The following is a 16,599-nucleotide window of genomic DNA, read 5'->3' as shown; positions in this document are numbered from 1 at the left end:
AGCCTTATTCCTGTAACCTGTATGTATATTCCTTGTAGAAAGGACATTTGTCTATGTTCTCACATGTAGGTATGCTTTTATTGTCGAGTGAGCCTTGTGTCTTGTACGTGATAGAATGTAGCTGCCAGATGGTTTCAGATTCGACTTTCACTGCCTATTCCTGCTCTAGAGGTGCATGTTAGCTTGTCTTTTTAAGCACTACAGAATTCCCATTTTTATCCCTTAGCTGGATTTGAGACTGGAAAGTAAATACAATTGAACTTGCACGACAAAATGTGCTGAAGGCCAATTAGCGTGTTGCTGAATTTGCAAACTTTTTTAACAAAAGCAATAGCTTGGGGCTGAGAATTTGCTGACTAGAAGGGATTTTTAGAGGGTAGTGTCTAGAGCAGTAGTTTGCAGCATGTAAATGTTCTGAATCTTTTGGACATGCTTAGTTCCTGACGGTTTCTTCTGCTGTAGTTTATTATTATCTTATTAGTTATATGTGGTGTTAATTTTATCTAGTGGAAATTTGCATTCTTGTTTCATACCTTTATTATTTTAAGAATAGTCTATTTGTATCAACTTTTCAACAACAACACTGCTGCTAATCATTTATTAGTACAGACTTGCACTATGAGACAATTTGTATTTTGTTACAACTGCTTTTGTTTTATATATTAAGGTGCCAAGACACTCAGGAATATAACCAGAGAGTAAAAAGACACCTGAGTGAAAGCAGGGAAACCAACAGCTTAGCTAAAGTGATTTTGAGGAGGCCCTTAAAGATGGGGTGTTTTTATGGAAGAAATTTCAAAGTGTGATCCCTGGGCTGCTGAAGATACAATTGAAAATAATGGGGTGGTGGAGATTATACATGAGGCTGGAGTTGGGGGCAGCTATCGAATTTGGGGAGATAATTTTTAAGGAGTAGGTTGCAGAAGGATGAATAAAACTAACAAAATTTTTAAGGAGACATAAGAGACTGCAGTTGTTAAAGAAATTCTTAAGAAGTTCCATTCTATTGCACTGAACAGTTTCATATTGAGCTAGTGCAATATGACTGTGGTTTCTTTTGATTAACTAAACCAACAACTCCAGTTTGCCCATTCTAATTAGTTGAATTGATGTGGTGCCACTTATATTTTTGTGGACATATAAGTCACATGTTGTCTGAAAAAATGCAGAAAACTCCATACAAATAAACAAAATTCACAACGTGTTTTTTTTAATGTATTGTTTTGGGGGATCACTAGAAATTGAAATCAAATTGAAGCTGAGAAGAAGGCAATAGTAATGTTTAAATTTGTCAAATAAAGAATAGAAAACACTGAAAATATACATTGTCCACCAGCAATTAGAAGTGATTGAATGAATATGATTTTAATCCATTGGGTGAGAAATACAGAACTGTTGGTAGGATTTCATTTCCACAGGTCGCTGGGTCTTCTGTTTCATGGTTGATCTTTCACCTTGGCAGCAACTTCCTTCCCTATCCCTTGATCCTCTTAATATTCAAAACATTCTGTCTTAACTATATTCAGCAACTGAACCTCAACAGCCCTCTTGAGAAGACAACTCCTAAAATTCACTTCCCTCTGGGTGGAAAAATGTCTTCCCCTCTCAGTCGCTTGAAACCATGAACCCTGGTACTCGAGAACTGAACAGAGGGAAACAACATCCTTGCATCCACCCTGTCAAGCCCAGTAAGAGTTTTAAATGTTTCCATGAGATCACCTCTCATTCTCTAAATTCAAGATAGCACAGGCCCATCAAGCTTGATCTTTCCTCATAAGATAAACTCACCATCCGGGAATCAGTCTGGTGAATCTTCATTGCATTCTTATTCTAAGTACATGCTTCCTTGGGTGGAAGACCATCCTCTACACATTGTGCTAGATGCTGTCCTACCAAGACCCAATATAAATGTGATAAAATATCCTCTACTCCTTTCTTTTGCAATAAGGCCAAGCCAATTTTTTATCCAACCTACCAACTCACTGTGAATCCCAGGTGACAACCTTCTGGATCAGCCTACCATGAGGAACCTTGTCAAAGGCTGTATTAAAGTCTATGTCGATAACATTCATTGCCTTACCCTCTTCACTCATCTTCATCACTTCCTCAAAAAAACTCATTCAACTTCATAAGACGTGACCTGCCCCACACAAAGTCATGATGACTTTCCAAATGCTATTCCAAATGTGAGTAAATCCTATCCCTAAGAATCTTCTCCATTAATTTCCCTACTACTGATGTGAGGCTAACTGGCCTATAATTTCTTGCTTTGTCCCTGTTGCCCTACTTAAACAAGAGAACAACATTGGCTATCCTCTGGGACCTTGCCTGTGGCTAAAGAGGATAAAAAGGTCTTGGTCAAGGCCCAAGCAATTTCCTGGGCTAGATCTTATCCACCTTGATGTTTTTCAAGAGATTCAACACCTCCTGCTTCTTAATATTGACATGCCTTAGAATATCAACATACCCCTCCCTGATTGCACCATCATCTGTGTCCTTCTCCTTTGTGAACACTTCATTTAGGCTCCAGGCATAAATTCCCTCCGTTTCCTGAGCTACCCGCTTGCTTTTAATATACATATAAAATGCCTTGGGATTCTCCTTAATCCTACTTGCCAAGTACATTTAATGGCCCCTTTTAGCCCTCCTAATTCCTTGCTTACATTCTTCCCTGTTTCCTTTATATTCCTCAAGGGCCTTGTCTGATTTTGGCTTTCTAACCCTTGCAAATGCTTCCCATTTGTTTTTGACTAAACTTACAATATCTCTTGTTATCCAAGGTTCCTGAACCTTGCCATCCTTATCTATCATCCTCATAGGTACATGCTGGTCCTGAACTCTTACCAGCTGGCCTTTATAGGACCCCCATATGTCACATGTGGGTTTACCCCCAAAGAGCTGCTCCCAGTCTACTCTCTCCAGTTCCTACCTAATGCTGTTGTAATGATCACTGTTCCCAAAATGCTCTCCCACTGAAAATTGGATCACCTGGCCAGGCTCATTTTCTAGTACAAGGTCTAGTACTGCCCTTTCTCTGGTTGGACTATCTACGTGTTGTTTCAAGAAACCTTCCTGGATGCACCTAACAAATTCTGCCCCATCTAAGCTTCTGAGACTAAGGGAGTCCCAGTCAATTTTGGGGAAGTTAAAATTGCCCACTATAACTGCCTGCATATCTGTTCCTTTAGATCCTGCTGGTTTATGGTATAATCCCATCACATCGACTGCAGCTTTCTTATTTCTGAGTTCTACCCATTTTGCCTCGTTGGATAAGCCCGTCCTTCTTGTACAGGTTCCACCTGCCCTGGAAGAGAGCCCAATGATCCAGGTATCTTAAGCCTTCCCTCCTATACCAGTTCTTACCCAAACATTAAGTTGTACTGTCTTCCTATTTCTTACCTCACTAGCACATGGCACAGGGAGTAATCCTGAGATTACAATCCTTGAGGCCCTGCCTTGTAAATTTCTATCCACCTCCTTAAATAATGGAATTATATTCCCTATTTTCCAATCTATGAGAACCATTCTAGAATGTATGGAATATTGGAAGATGGTAACTTGGGTATCCACTTATAGCCACTTTCTTCTAAACCTAGGGATTCGGGTCATCAAGATCTATTGGTTTTCAGATCCATTAATTCCTCCATTACAATTTTAAATATAACTAGTTTCTTCCATTTGCTTACTTACTCAAAGGCATACCCTAAATATTTGTTTAATTTTTTGCCATTTCCTGATTTCCCCAACATAATTCTCCATCATATTGTCCTCCAGTATTTCTTGTCTCACTGCAAGGGACCCTTGCAGATTAATTTTTGCTAACCTTGTCCTTTTTTTAATATTTCCCTCTAGATTATTCTCGGTTCTCTTTCCCTTTCCTTATCAATTTCTTGGTCTTACTTTGCTGAAAACTGAAATTTTCCTAATATTCAGGCTTACTGCTTTTTGGTAACATTATAATAAGACTTTTTCTTTGATCTTTAATTTTCCTTTTTTGCCACAACTGTGTTCAGTTTGAGTTGCTACATTATAGGAAAGGTGTGAAGGCATTTGAGAGTGTCCAGACAAATTTGCGAGACTGATTCCTGGGATGAGGGATTACAATTACAAGTAACACACAAAAAGTGCTGGAGGAACTCAGCGGGTCAGGCAGCATCTATGGAGGGAAATAAACATTTGACGTTTCGGGTCGAGACCATTCATCAGGGCCTTGATTAAGTACTGAGGACTTCACTGAGTCCTAATAAAGGGTCTTGACCCGAAACTTCGACTGTTTATTTCCCTCCATAGATGCTGCCTGACCTGCTGAGTTCCTCCAGCACTTTTTGTGTGTGTTGCTCTAGATTCCAGCATCTGCAGAATCTCTTGTGTCTCCGTGTTACAATTACGTGTCGGTTAGAGAGGTTGGGACTATTTTCTTTAGAAAAGAAAGCTGAGGGGAGATCTAAAAGAAGTATATATTGTCAGTATATAAAATGATGAGGGGCCTGGACAAAGTGGATATGAGGAAGCTGTTCCCATTAGTGAAATGGTTGAGAAATACAGGTCACAGGTATAAAATACAGGGGAAGGGAATTAAGAGTGACACCAGGGAAAAGATTTTCGGGCTGTGTGTGTTTGGAATCTGGACCTACCTGCAGATAGGGTAGAGGCAAGTTGCATTGTAGCCACTAAGAGGAATTTGACTAAAATATGGTAGAAAAATTTGCAAGGCTACAAAGAAGGGGCCAATGGGGGAGTGGGGTGAGGAAGGCAAGATGGAACTAGTGAGTCGCTCTGATAGAAGAAAGCTGGTATGGTCATGATGGCCAAATGTCTTTCTGTGCTGTAACCATTCTATGAGAACTTGTGTCTGTAATCTAAAAGTGCTTTTTATTCATCTCTATTGACATAAAAACCAACACCTAAAACCTGAAAATTTTAGTTGCAGAACATGTAGTTATTTTTCATGTTGATTTTCCACCCTTCTATCTGAAAATACCTGTCTGTTTGTTAACTTACTCATGATGACGAAAGAAGAGACCATTTGATGAATTGGTGTAGGCTGGCTCCAGCAAACATTTTAAAGTATCTAAAATAATTCAAGCTTACATGCAAGTGACTGATCCTTTGAGGAATTTAGGTTCCTTGGTAACATTCAGATCTGGCTCTGGCTCTGTTTGGTTCCACATAGAACAGTACAGAACAGTAACAGGCCCTTCAGCCCACGATGTCTGTGCCGAACATGACGCCAAATTAAACTAAATGTCTTCTGCCTGCACGTGATCCATATCCTTCCATTCCTTACATATTTATGTGTCTATCTAAAAGCCTCTTAAATGCCACTATTGTACCTGCTTCCACCACAGGTTTTATCATATTTGTCTTGTTTTATGTGATTTATAAAGATCTTTCTTCTCTTTGCCACCACAGCAGATCGGAATCAACAGCAAAATGTGGCAGCTGCTGTTGGAAGGCCACAGCCCCTTAATGAAGATCGGGCAGCGGGTGCTCCCAGAGTGCGACGCAACCTTAGATCCAGGATTATGGCTCGGAGACTGCAAGAAGCAGAACAGGAAGCTGAAGGTGACTTATTAGAATTACCAGTTTTTCTTTACTAAAATATGTTTTTTATTCCAGCAGTTGGCAAGTGTCAGCAGGAAACCCCTGCCTGTTTTTTTTCAATTAAGTCATTTGGAAGGGTAAGGTTTTTTCTGTTAAACATCATGAGACAGGAAAGATGATAAATTACACCAAAGCATGGCAATTTCTGATCTGAGCTTTAAAACTCAAAGCTTGTAGGAGGAAGGGAAGCTTTAGTTATAAATCTTAGAAAAAAAGATATAGCATAGGAAATGGGAGGAGACAGTATTTTGTCCCTTTACGCCCGTTCAGCAATTTAATAGGATCAAACCGCAACTGCTTTCCTCGCATTTCTTCCTTCACTTTGTATCCAATAATCTATTGATCTCTGCATTTAAATTACTCAAAAACCAAGCATCCAGTTTTATACTATGAGGACGGGCCAGCAATACACACAAACTTTGCATTGTTGTCCAAAAGTTTAACTCTTTTAATTTCTGATGGGAAAGGATCTTGCTTTCCAAAATTAATCTGGGGCTACTTGTGCATGCCCCGCATTATCTGGTTAATTCTTAATGTCCTTGGGACAACTAAACTGACCTTGATGGTAATTAGAGTAACATCTGTACCAAATTTAAAAAAAACTAATGTACCATGTCTTGAGCAAGGTCAGGAGTTTAGGCATACTTCGACTCCACGTGCGGAACAAATACTTGACATTGACAGTGGATTAGAATAAATTAGCACATTTAAAAGGGAACTGGATTGACATTTGTTGTAAAGCATAATCAAGGAGCAAAAGGGGATTAGTTGTAGTACCTGCTGGTAGGCGGAATGATCCTTTCATTGCTTCAGGGTTTCTAGTCTTCTCAAAGGTTCAAAGCTGGTTAAATGCTAAGTATATTTGCATATCAACAGCCTGGGTCTCCTGTATATGTTGCATGACCTATTATGTTGCTTCTGATGTATAGGCATCAGCACTTTTATTTTTGAGATTTTTAAAAATTGTTTAATTTGCTCCTCTCAAGAAGTGCATGGCATATATTAACATGTTGATATATGTTTTTTCAGAGAACTTTTAGTAAATTTGTTTTTTTTATTGTTTCTCAATCTGCAACTTCTCACTTTTAAAATTTAAAATTGAAGTTAACTGACATGGAAAAATGGATGGAGTTATGGAATTTACTTCAGTGGAAATCATGGCATTCTTTAAAACAAAAATGGAATTACACTTGCCTCATTACATAAACCAGAGACCCTGCTTATAGTGTGCGATACACAAAGAGAATGCATGTTTGAGATTAGTAGTATAAACTAGACAGTAGCAGTGTGGCAGTATGAATATAGGTGAGAAACCAGTGAAACTCAATTCAACGTGAGGTGGGAGTGTTGTTTAAAGCCATCTGTGTTCATGAAGGAGAGGGACTGTGATAGCTGGAGCATTGTAAAATCACAGGTCTGGCCAATGTAGGCTGCCAGTCTATGCCTTCTGATTATCAGTGATAAATACATGGCAATACTTTATTTCTCTTTCTTTGTGAGTTGAAATGTCTTGTGTGACATGGGAGTGAACAAAAGAAACAATTTGGTTTGGGAAAGATGAGCTTGCATTGTTAGTAATGCTACTTAAAGAGTAGATAATATAATTGAAGCATAGGTTTTTTCGGTAACTGAGACAATTGGGGATGAATTAGAGCTGCCAGCTGATGTGATACTGTACAGTGTTAATACTGAGCACTCTAGAGGGTGTCGTGTGCTGGCAACAGCTACTTCAACACACTTTTTCCAGGTGATGACTGTGTTGATAGATGAGATTGTAGGCTCACTGAATGAGCATGTGGAATTGCTGAGTAAAGAATCTCCGCTGATGCATTTTCGTTAGATGAATATGATGTTGCTTACAGGTGGTACTTCTGAGTAATTGATGACTGTTGTTCTTAAAACAAGGTCACGCAAATTGACTATTAGCTCCTATATTGCCTTTTTATTCTACCAACTGGAAACAGCAGTGGGCAGCTGACAGCTAGGAAAATGTTTACTGAAAATTGATTATTCGCAAAAACTAATTTGTACACCTATGGACCCATGCTATATTTTTGAATGAATTACTAGTAAGCCAGCTTCCATCTCTGGTCATATAGTAGGATTTTCATTTACTTATTTTAGTAAGTGACTGCAACAGTTGCCTGCATTGTGCAACCCACCCATTCTCATACAGCTGTGGGCTAACTGTACTGTGGGTTTTGAAACTGTTAATAAAGGTGGGACCTAATGTCAGCTTTTTTGGCTTTATGCTTCATATTAAATGCCTCATTGACACTTAGGCTCTTTACTTAGGTTAATTGTAAATGCTGCATGCATTCCATTTGACATTTTTGTTCATTGGATTTTGCACAGAAGGACTCTGGGGAGGTTCTGCATTCTGCAGTTATAGGTTGTGATAATTGCTTCTTTTCCACTTGTCAGAGCAGAGTTTGTTATGTTTACTGTTAATTTTGTAGATAATGAACATCCAATTTTGTTGTTTAACATATTATAATCTATTTAATAAGGTGGTGATTGGCTGTTAGCCAACTATTTCTGTTACACATTATCAACAACAGTATCAAAAGGCAGGGAAGAACTCCTTACCTTGTTACTGTATACTTTTCAGTCAATAGTTTCCACTGCTTTTTATATTTTTTTCTCTCTTGTCCTCTTCTTCCTCCATCCTCTCCATTCGATCTTTGTTTTATCATGCTGGTATATACAGGGTCTCCCTGGGTTACACATGACCTGACTTATGGAAATCCAACTTTATGCAAACTCTCCCATACATTTTTAAAGCATTTTCAAGCTGGTAATAATAATGTTTCATGGTATTTATTAAAGACTGGATGCAGTATATACAGTATTTCATTAGTTTAATTGTGGGTCGTGTTATGGTAATTATTCAATGAAATGAAAGAATTATGGCAAGTGTATATAGAGCGATACGATATGGGTAGTTGTAGAAAATGGACGTTTCTGACTTGTGGAGAAATCACCTTATGGACAGTTCTCAGGAACGGAACCCTTAAATAACATAGGGACTGCCTGTAAATAGTATTATTGCATTGTTAACCTACTCTTTATGTCTATTACGCTTGAACTTTTCTCTTCCAGTTTACTCTACACAATGATTCTTATGTTTCCGTTTTTGTTTTGGTTACTCTCCCCCAACTTAATAGGTCGCACCTTTTGTTGCAATCCTTTTTTATGTTACCACACACCAATGTCCAGTCACCATGGTGGGGTAGTCTTAAGATTTAACTGCCCAAAAGGTGGTATCTGGTTATCTAACTATGAACAATATTGAGTTTCCCAGGACAACTCACTTTAACATAATTGAAGTCAGTAAATTGCAGGGTCTGCATTCATATTCTGTCATTCTTAACAAATTACATTATATATAATTGCCTGATATATCTAAAACAAACACCAAATGCTAAGCTCCACATGTAATTAATGTAAAGAGTTTGACAGAAGCAAATCAGAAGGGCTACTACTGTTGACTTGGTATAAAAGTCAACATACTTTATATATATTTCTATGTTACCAGACTACAAACTAATGGGGTGAGCTGTAGACAGCTGTTAATGGAGTACATTTATTCAAACCATGAAAACGAGAAAGTCCTTTTTTTCTTTCAGTTTTTATGTGTGCAGAGACAGATTCACATTAAGCCCTTTCAGATTGTCTGATGTAACACCTAAACAGAAGCATAGGAATGATTTTCAATATTTTATAATGAGCCATATTATTACTGATTATGATCTAGAAACATTCCAGTCCAATTGATGTGAATATTATTTTGTTGAATTATTCCAAAATCAAGTTCTTCACATTTACATTTTCTTTTATTAGTTTAATTTTATTGTCCAATTGTCACTTTTGTAGGACTTTTTTTTACAAAAGTGCTTAGAAAATGTTAATCAGGTACTTATTTGCCTTGAACTATGGGAGATTGCATTTGGATGTTTGAAAATTTATTTCAGTTATAGTTTGACAGTTAGATCACAAGTATTTAATTTATCTTTTAACAGTTGATGAAGGGGATGCAGAGAAAGTAGATTCAGAATTTCATACACAGGGCAAAATTGGAGCTAAGAAGCAGCGGAAATTGGAAGAAAAGGAACAGCGCAGAGCACAAAGAGAGGTAAGAAACAATTTTTAATGAAGGGTAAAGCGTAAATGTTTTCTGTTTTCATTTTTATAGGTGACTCAAATGATATTACAGCAAAGTGTAAATCATTTTCACAGTATTTTCACAGGCTCCTATAACATCAGTTGGTAACATCATTGCTTGGCCTAAAGGGGAGTCATGGAAATGACAAAGATCCTCACACTGATAATTGACCTGGATAAGGGCATCATGAAGGCAGTAAAGCCAATTTAGGTACCTGTGGGCTATGAAGAATAAATAGCAGCCTCATTCTCGTTTCTGTGCAAGCTCTTAAATGTTGCTGGATGGTAGTTAGAGCACAGAACTATGGCTAGTGTTTTCTCTTTCCCTCAGGAACGTTAAGCCCAATTATGACACAACCAACACCAGACAGCTTCTTTTGCAGCAGAGTGGCCATCTGCATGCAGCTTCTCCTTAATTCTGGAGCAGAATCAAATACTTTTTTCTGCTTCTACTAATTTGCTTCTGACATAAATGAAACTAGTACTGATGTAAACATGGTGAGGTGCTACATGTGTAGCTTTGGCGCAATTCAAGTTAAACAGCACTGGTGTACATTCATCTGTAAAATACTTCATTTATGTTCTGTGGAAATCTGGTAGGATTGTTGATTAACGATGATGAAAGGTCACTTTGGTAAAAGCTTGTCTTGAGATTGTCAGAAGTGATTTTCCCCAGTTCAGATCACGCAAGCAATTATTTCCGGTTGAATAGCAGCAATTGGGAATTTGGATTGGGCACTTTTGTGCGTGGTTCACATCAGTGTATATGATGATTTTCTTGTGCCAGATGTACACCTGGTGCTGTAACGTCCATTTCCATCCCTGTTGGTATAAATGAGAGCTTTCATTATCAGCCTGTAGCCTTTGTTGTTTATTCACAGTATGACTAGGAGTACATCATGGTCTTTTGTCATATCTTTGTCTATTTGAAGGGTACTTTGCTGAGAGAAGAACATAAGAAGTAGAAGCAGTAGTAGGCCATTCAGGCTCTTGTGCATGACTTTTTACTTCAGCACCACTTTCCTGCACTGACCCCATAATCTCTTGAATCTGTTACTGCCCTACAACTTATTGATCTGTCCTGAAAATACTCAGTGATTGAGTCTCCCCTGCCCTCTTAAGTAAAGAATTCCAAAGATTTTCTATCTTCTGGGTGAAGAAATTTCTTTTTATCTCTGGCCTGAATGAATGTCCCTTATTTTGAGATGGTGATCACTGGTTCTAGATGTCCCAATCGGGGGAAACATTAACCCCATATCCAGCCTGCCTCATCCTGTAAGAATTTTGAATGTTTCATTGAGATTACCTCCCATTCTTCTAAACTTAAAGGAAGATAGGTCCAGTCTGCTTAATCTCTCCTTGTATGACAAAACCACCATTTTAGGAATTAATCTAGTCAACCTTCACTGTGCTTCCTCTAATGCAAGCATATTTGTCCTTCCTTGGAGACCAGATCTACGCACCGTTTTCCAGATGCAGTCATATCAGGCTTCTACTCTTGTACTCAAATCTCAATGCAATGAACCAAAATCATGTTTGTCATCCCAATAGCTTGTTGAACCAGTGTATTAGCTTTCAGTGATTTGTGTACCAGGTCACCCCAGGCCCTTCTGAACACCAACATCATTCAATCTTGCCACTTAAAAAATATTGTTTTTATTTTTTCTACCAAAATTAATTACCTCATATCTTTTCCACATTATGTTCCATCTGCCATGTTTTTGCTCATTCACTTAATTTGTCCATATCCCCCTGGAGTCTCTCTGCATCCTCTTCAAATCCCACACAATGGTCTAATCAGTGGTCTTGACTGGACAGCTTCAAATCTCACAGCAGGCTGTTCAAGCATCTTCAAAAGTTCACAGTCTTCAAGTTAACAGAGTTTTTAAAAAATCTGCCGACCTACTCAGTGATGACACTGTTGGCATCAGTTTATCACTGGAAGTATTAATGTGGGAAAGACCGACTAAGCAGGTTGGTTGAGAATCACAGGCAGTTGCTTATGTTGTGTCCTTCAGCAACAAGCCTGCTCCCGTAGTAACTTCAGAGACACCACATCCTACATGGACCTGTGTGATGACCAAAGTATTCACAGGTTTACATTTTTCAAGGCTGTTATCACAGAGCTATGTGATGTACTGCAGGAAGATTTCCTGTCATGTTCATGTCTGGAGTGCTTTCTCCTTCAAAGCTGATTCATCTTGACTCAGTTTTCTCGCCACAGGAACTTCCTAATTGGCTGGAACAGACCTTTTTCGTACAATTTGTTTAAGCTCAACTTTGACATTAATTTCAGCATCAGAGAAGTCACCCAGACACTCTACTCACATATGGATAATTTCATCTACTTTGATTTCAGTGAGAAGCATCTTGGGCAGTGGGATTTGTTAGCATTGTTGGCTTTCGTGAATCCTTTGACTGAATTCATGTATTCAATTTCTGTTAATAACACCACCTTTTCCTCAGAAAGGGCTTCCACTTACTCAGTATTAAAATGGTTCATCAGCAGATTTCCTGCTGGTGAATGTCATGTATCTGGGATGCACACAAGATAGCATGCAGGAAAACCAAACTGCAAGATGTTTTCCCCAGACCTAAATGGCCAGAACAATGAATCCTGGAGGCAGAACTTCTATCCTCTAATTACTTGATTCTCCAACCCACAACAGCTGCCGAGCAGAGATACAGCGAGAACCATGTGATTTCTGGACTTGCTCGGAAAAACGTGATTGATCTTTTTGGATGCCTGCAGCATTCCAGGGTCAGCCTGCAGTTTCCATCCAGCTGTTTACCCCACATTTCAATGTGGGGTGCTGCATGCTATGACAATGCTATGCTTGCCATCTGTATAGATGGCAGCCGGTGCCTGAGGAAGTGCAGCTGGCAGACCCAAAGCTAAGGAATACCAAGCACAAGATGAGGACAGCAGGAAGGTAAGGAAAGCTACCAGTGAGGGTCCAAGCCTCATCGCTCAGAAGCACGGAGAGTGGAAGCTTTGACAGCACAGGTGACGAGAGACGTTTGATAGAGATGCTTCTCATAAGAAGACTGCAAAACCTTGTTCCCATTACAGATCAAGTGACCCTTTCCGCAACAAAATCCTTAACATTAACATATTTCACCAGTAATCAGCTGCGGTCCAAATGATACATAATAAACCCTTGAATCCTGCTGTGTAGAATCACCTGTACTGTATATATTACCTCAGTAAATGATTTCCTGACCCTATAACCACTGCCTTGAGACCAATAATCTGTGATTCCTGGTGTGGCACTTTGCTTAAACGACCGTGGCCTCGCCACAAAATATATTTTTCTTGGCTCAGCTCTGCGGGTGTAACCTTTGATTGAGCTATGGATCCTTTTGGACAGCGGTTCAACATATTTTTTGGCTAGGCAGTATTGTAGCTGCAGCAGCTGAGAGTAATGCACAAAATGATCAGACTGTCATTCAGTTGTTAGGGAGATGCACTGAGGGGCTGAACATTCCAAAACAGTGAAGTGCACAATCATTCAGCAACATGTAGTCCCTCATGAGCCTTCAGTTGAGGTTGGTGGTCAGCCTTACACCAGCTGATGTGTCAAGGAACACAATATGGTCCAGCCAGTGAAGGATCAGCAGTAGAATCGCTGCTTGAGACAGGTGGATCTGGTCACTTCTCTGTGCAGCTGACTGTGCTCTCTTATACAATCCTGTCCCTTTCAATTTCCTGCATTATTAGTGAGGTGAGGGGTGGTGTCCTAGGAGACAAAATGGAGCAAATGTGTCGTCTCAACAAATTTCTCTGCCTCTCATTGATGTCCTATGATAACTATTCTAAGCACAAAACAAGCAGAAATATGTATTGCACAATAATAATCAACCTCATAACGGGGGCTAGATGCAATCTGTGCTAGAACAACATTGTAGCTGCAGTACAAGTTTAAAAATTTATTTAGTTTACTGCAGTGATGCTATGTTTTTTTTTAAGAGGGGAAAAACATCACTCAGTGTCTGGACGCAATCAAGATATTGTTTGAGCACATATTAGCAACCTTCCTAGACAAGGCAGGGCAGGGTTTACAGCAAGCAGCTGCCACAAGAGTGTGATTTATCTCTGCACTATTATGTAATTGGCTGTAAGTGTATTTCACCAGTGCTAGTGTTATGAGACAACTTTATAACAATGTAAAATCAAAACAATCAAACAATCTCAGTGTGAAGGTTGGGGTCGATGGAGAAATTGGGTGTGTGACAGATGTTGATAGAGCTGTAGTTTGTATGTGTCTGAGTAGCTAAGAGCTTGAAAGAAGTTTTATTATTCATGTAAAGCTCACTAACATACCTTATTGGATTAGATTCACTAGCTTGATTCCTGCGATGAAGGAGTTCAAGTGGAGAAAGATTTATCAAGTTATGCTAGTATGAGATCATGAAATTATGAAATTTCTTTCAGCATTATACCATTAAGCTAGGGTTCCCATTCTCGGTCAAAGCCACAACAATCACCTCCTAGATTTTTCTCATAATGGTCTTAGCAGGCCACCAGATCCCACATGACCTCTTCTGACATTTATTTTATTTAGCAGGATTCCATACTCGTTCTCAAAATCTTTCTCTTTGGTGGCCTACAAAAAGATAGCAAGTAATTAGGAAGAGTGTTGGAATGTTGGCCTTCATTGCAAGGGATATCGAGTATATAAATATGGAAATTTTGGAGCAGTTTTACAGACCACCTCTGGAGTACTGGATTGAGTTTTGGTCTCCCTTTTTAAGGAAGGATATACTTGCATTGGATTAGATTCACTAGCTTGATTCCTGCGATAAAGGAGTTCAAGTGGAGAAAGATTTATCAAGTTATGCCTGAATCATTGGAGCTTAGATGATCTTAATGAAATGTTAAGATACTGAGGGAGATTGAGAGGATGTTTACCCTAGTGAAAGTATTGGAATAAAGGATCACGTATTTCAGACAAAGGTGAGGAGGAATTTCCTCTCAGAGGGTCTTGAATCTTTGGAATTCTCTGCCTGGGCAGATGTGGAGGTGAAGTCATTGAATATACTCAAGGTGAAGATTGACAAGATGCTAGGAGTACAAGGGAGTGCAGTGGGAAGGGAAGAGATCGGGAAAGTGATGTTAAGGCCAAGATTGGATCAGCCATGATCTTAATGAATGGAGGAGCAGACTCAAGGAGACAGTTGGCCTAATCCTACTCCTGTTTCTTATTTTCTCCTTTGTTGCTGCTGTGCCTTGGGGAATGTGCTTTTTAAAGCTCGTGCATTTCTGTCATTGGTGCACACAAAAGTTTCCTTCACTAGATTGGGGGGGGGGGGGGGCATTGGGAACTGTGCTGGTCTTCATTTAATCCATGATTCTGTGTGTAAAATATTCCTTTCCCCAATTTCATAAAATCTTATGGGGAATCCAAGTGGGCACCATTGTTATGTGCAACTCATGCTTATTTCACCAAAAAAGTGAAATCCAATTTCTAAGCAAAACCTTCATAACTCAACTGCATTAATATGCTGAAAAATAGGAGGTGGGGATGTGGCTGGCAAAGCGACTACTTCGTTAACTGATAATTAATTACTTACTCATAAACTTGATTCTCTGTACAAAGTTGTAAACTATTTTGGGAAAACCCCAATTGTAACTTTGGATTTTTTTGTCCCTTGGGGCCCCTTCAAGTATTTTCTTTAAAAAATTACAAGAATAACGAGGCAATGTCAGCTCCGATTAAAGAAAAGACCAACTGATGACTCAAGTCAAGAATATTTGTGAGAATACTTTTATTCTTTTTACTTATTTTGCTAACCTGTGTCATATCCGAGTTTATGGCACTAAACGTAGATTTCTGTCCCAGCCTTCTATTCAAACCAATGATCAATAGTCTCTTACTGGAATGAAATTAATGGACTAGCAAAATGGAAGGCAGAGATGTTTTATTAAAAGACCTACTACAATGCAAGGCAGAGATGCCTTGGATACTGGATTAGAATAACAGTCAGAGGATTCAGGTAATGACCTGACAGAATGTATTTCTTTACACAAAAAAAAACTTAAGTGAAGTTCCATTTTGGAAACCAATGAATTCTACAGTAGTCATTTGATTATACATGCTATTTGAAATGTAACACATGGAAAAATAACTGGAGTAGTTTTCAAACAGGTATTTAGGATGAACTGTACTAGAAGGGTCATTAAAATTTTCAATCAATTTCATTATACAATTTGGCCAGGATGAACTGGAAAGTAATTTGATTTTCAGTTAATCTCACTCTGTTTTATGTTATTTCATACAAAGGCCGAAGAAGCAGACAGAGAGGAACGCCGAAAGTTGCAGCTTCAGAGAGATGAAGAAAGGAGAAAAGATGAGGAACGATTACGCCTTGAAGAGCAGAAGAAGGTATAGATTCTGTTTTGATTTTTTATTTATTTTAATTGGTTCAGCAAATAATGCCCACTTCACAGAACAGAGTGCAAAGCTGATGTAACAAACATACTTTGAAATCTGTCTGCTGTTGTGCAGAGACAAATGAGAGCAGCTTAAAAGCCACTTAAAGTATTGGTATTGGTTTATTATTGTCACTTGTACCGAGGTACAGTGAAAAACGTGTCTTGCATACCAATCGTACAGGTCAATTCATTACACAGTGCAGTTACATTGAGTCGGTACAGAGTGCATTGATGTAGTACAGGTAAAAACAATAACAGTACAGAGTAGAGTGTCACAGCTACAGAGAAAGTGCAGTGCAATAAGGTGCAAGGTCACAACAAGGTAGATCGTGAGATCATAGTCCATCTCATTGTATAAGGGAACCATTCAATAGTCTTATCACAGTGGGGTAGAA

The 16,599-nt window shown here is 38.9% G+C and overlaps 1 protein-coding gene across 2 annotated transcripts in view; it reads left to right on the top strand.

Annotated features, from left to right (window-relative positions):
• The window catches only part of LOC127567451 (DDRGK domain-containing protein 1), a 66,663-nt gene that overhangs the window by 31,282 nt on the left and 18,782 nt on the right, over positions 1–16,599 (top strand). Inside the window, exons 2-4 of one of the 2 annotated variants that reach the window (XM_052010371.1) lie at positions 5,416–5,565; positions 9,627–9,739; positions 16,053–16,154. In XM_052010371.1, coding sequence (XP_051866331.1) covers positions 5,416–5,565; positions 9,627–9,739; positions 16,053–16,154 — 365 coding nt within the window. Of the gene's footprint in view, positions 1–5,412; positions 5,566–9,626; positions 9,740–16,052; positions 16,155–16,599 lie in introns of both variants that reach the window. The other variant, XM_052010370.1, reaches the window with a different exon arrangement.

Source organism: Pristis pectinata, chromosome 2 (assembly GCF_009764475.1).
Source record: "Pristis pectinata isolate sPriPec2 chromosome 2, sPriPec2.1.pri, whole genome shotgun sequence".
Taxonomy (NCBI): Eukaryota; Metazoa; Chordata; class Chondrichthyes; order Rhinopristiformes; family Pristidae; genus Pristis; species Pristis pectinata.
This window is presented reverse-complemented; position numbering and strand designations above follow the sequence as displayed.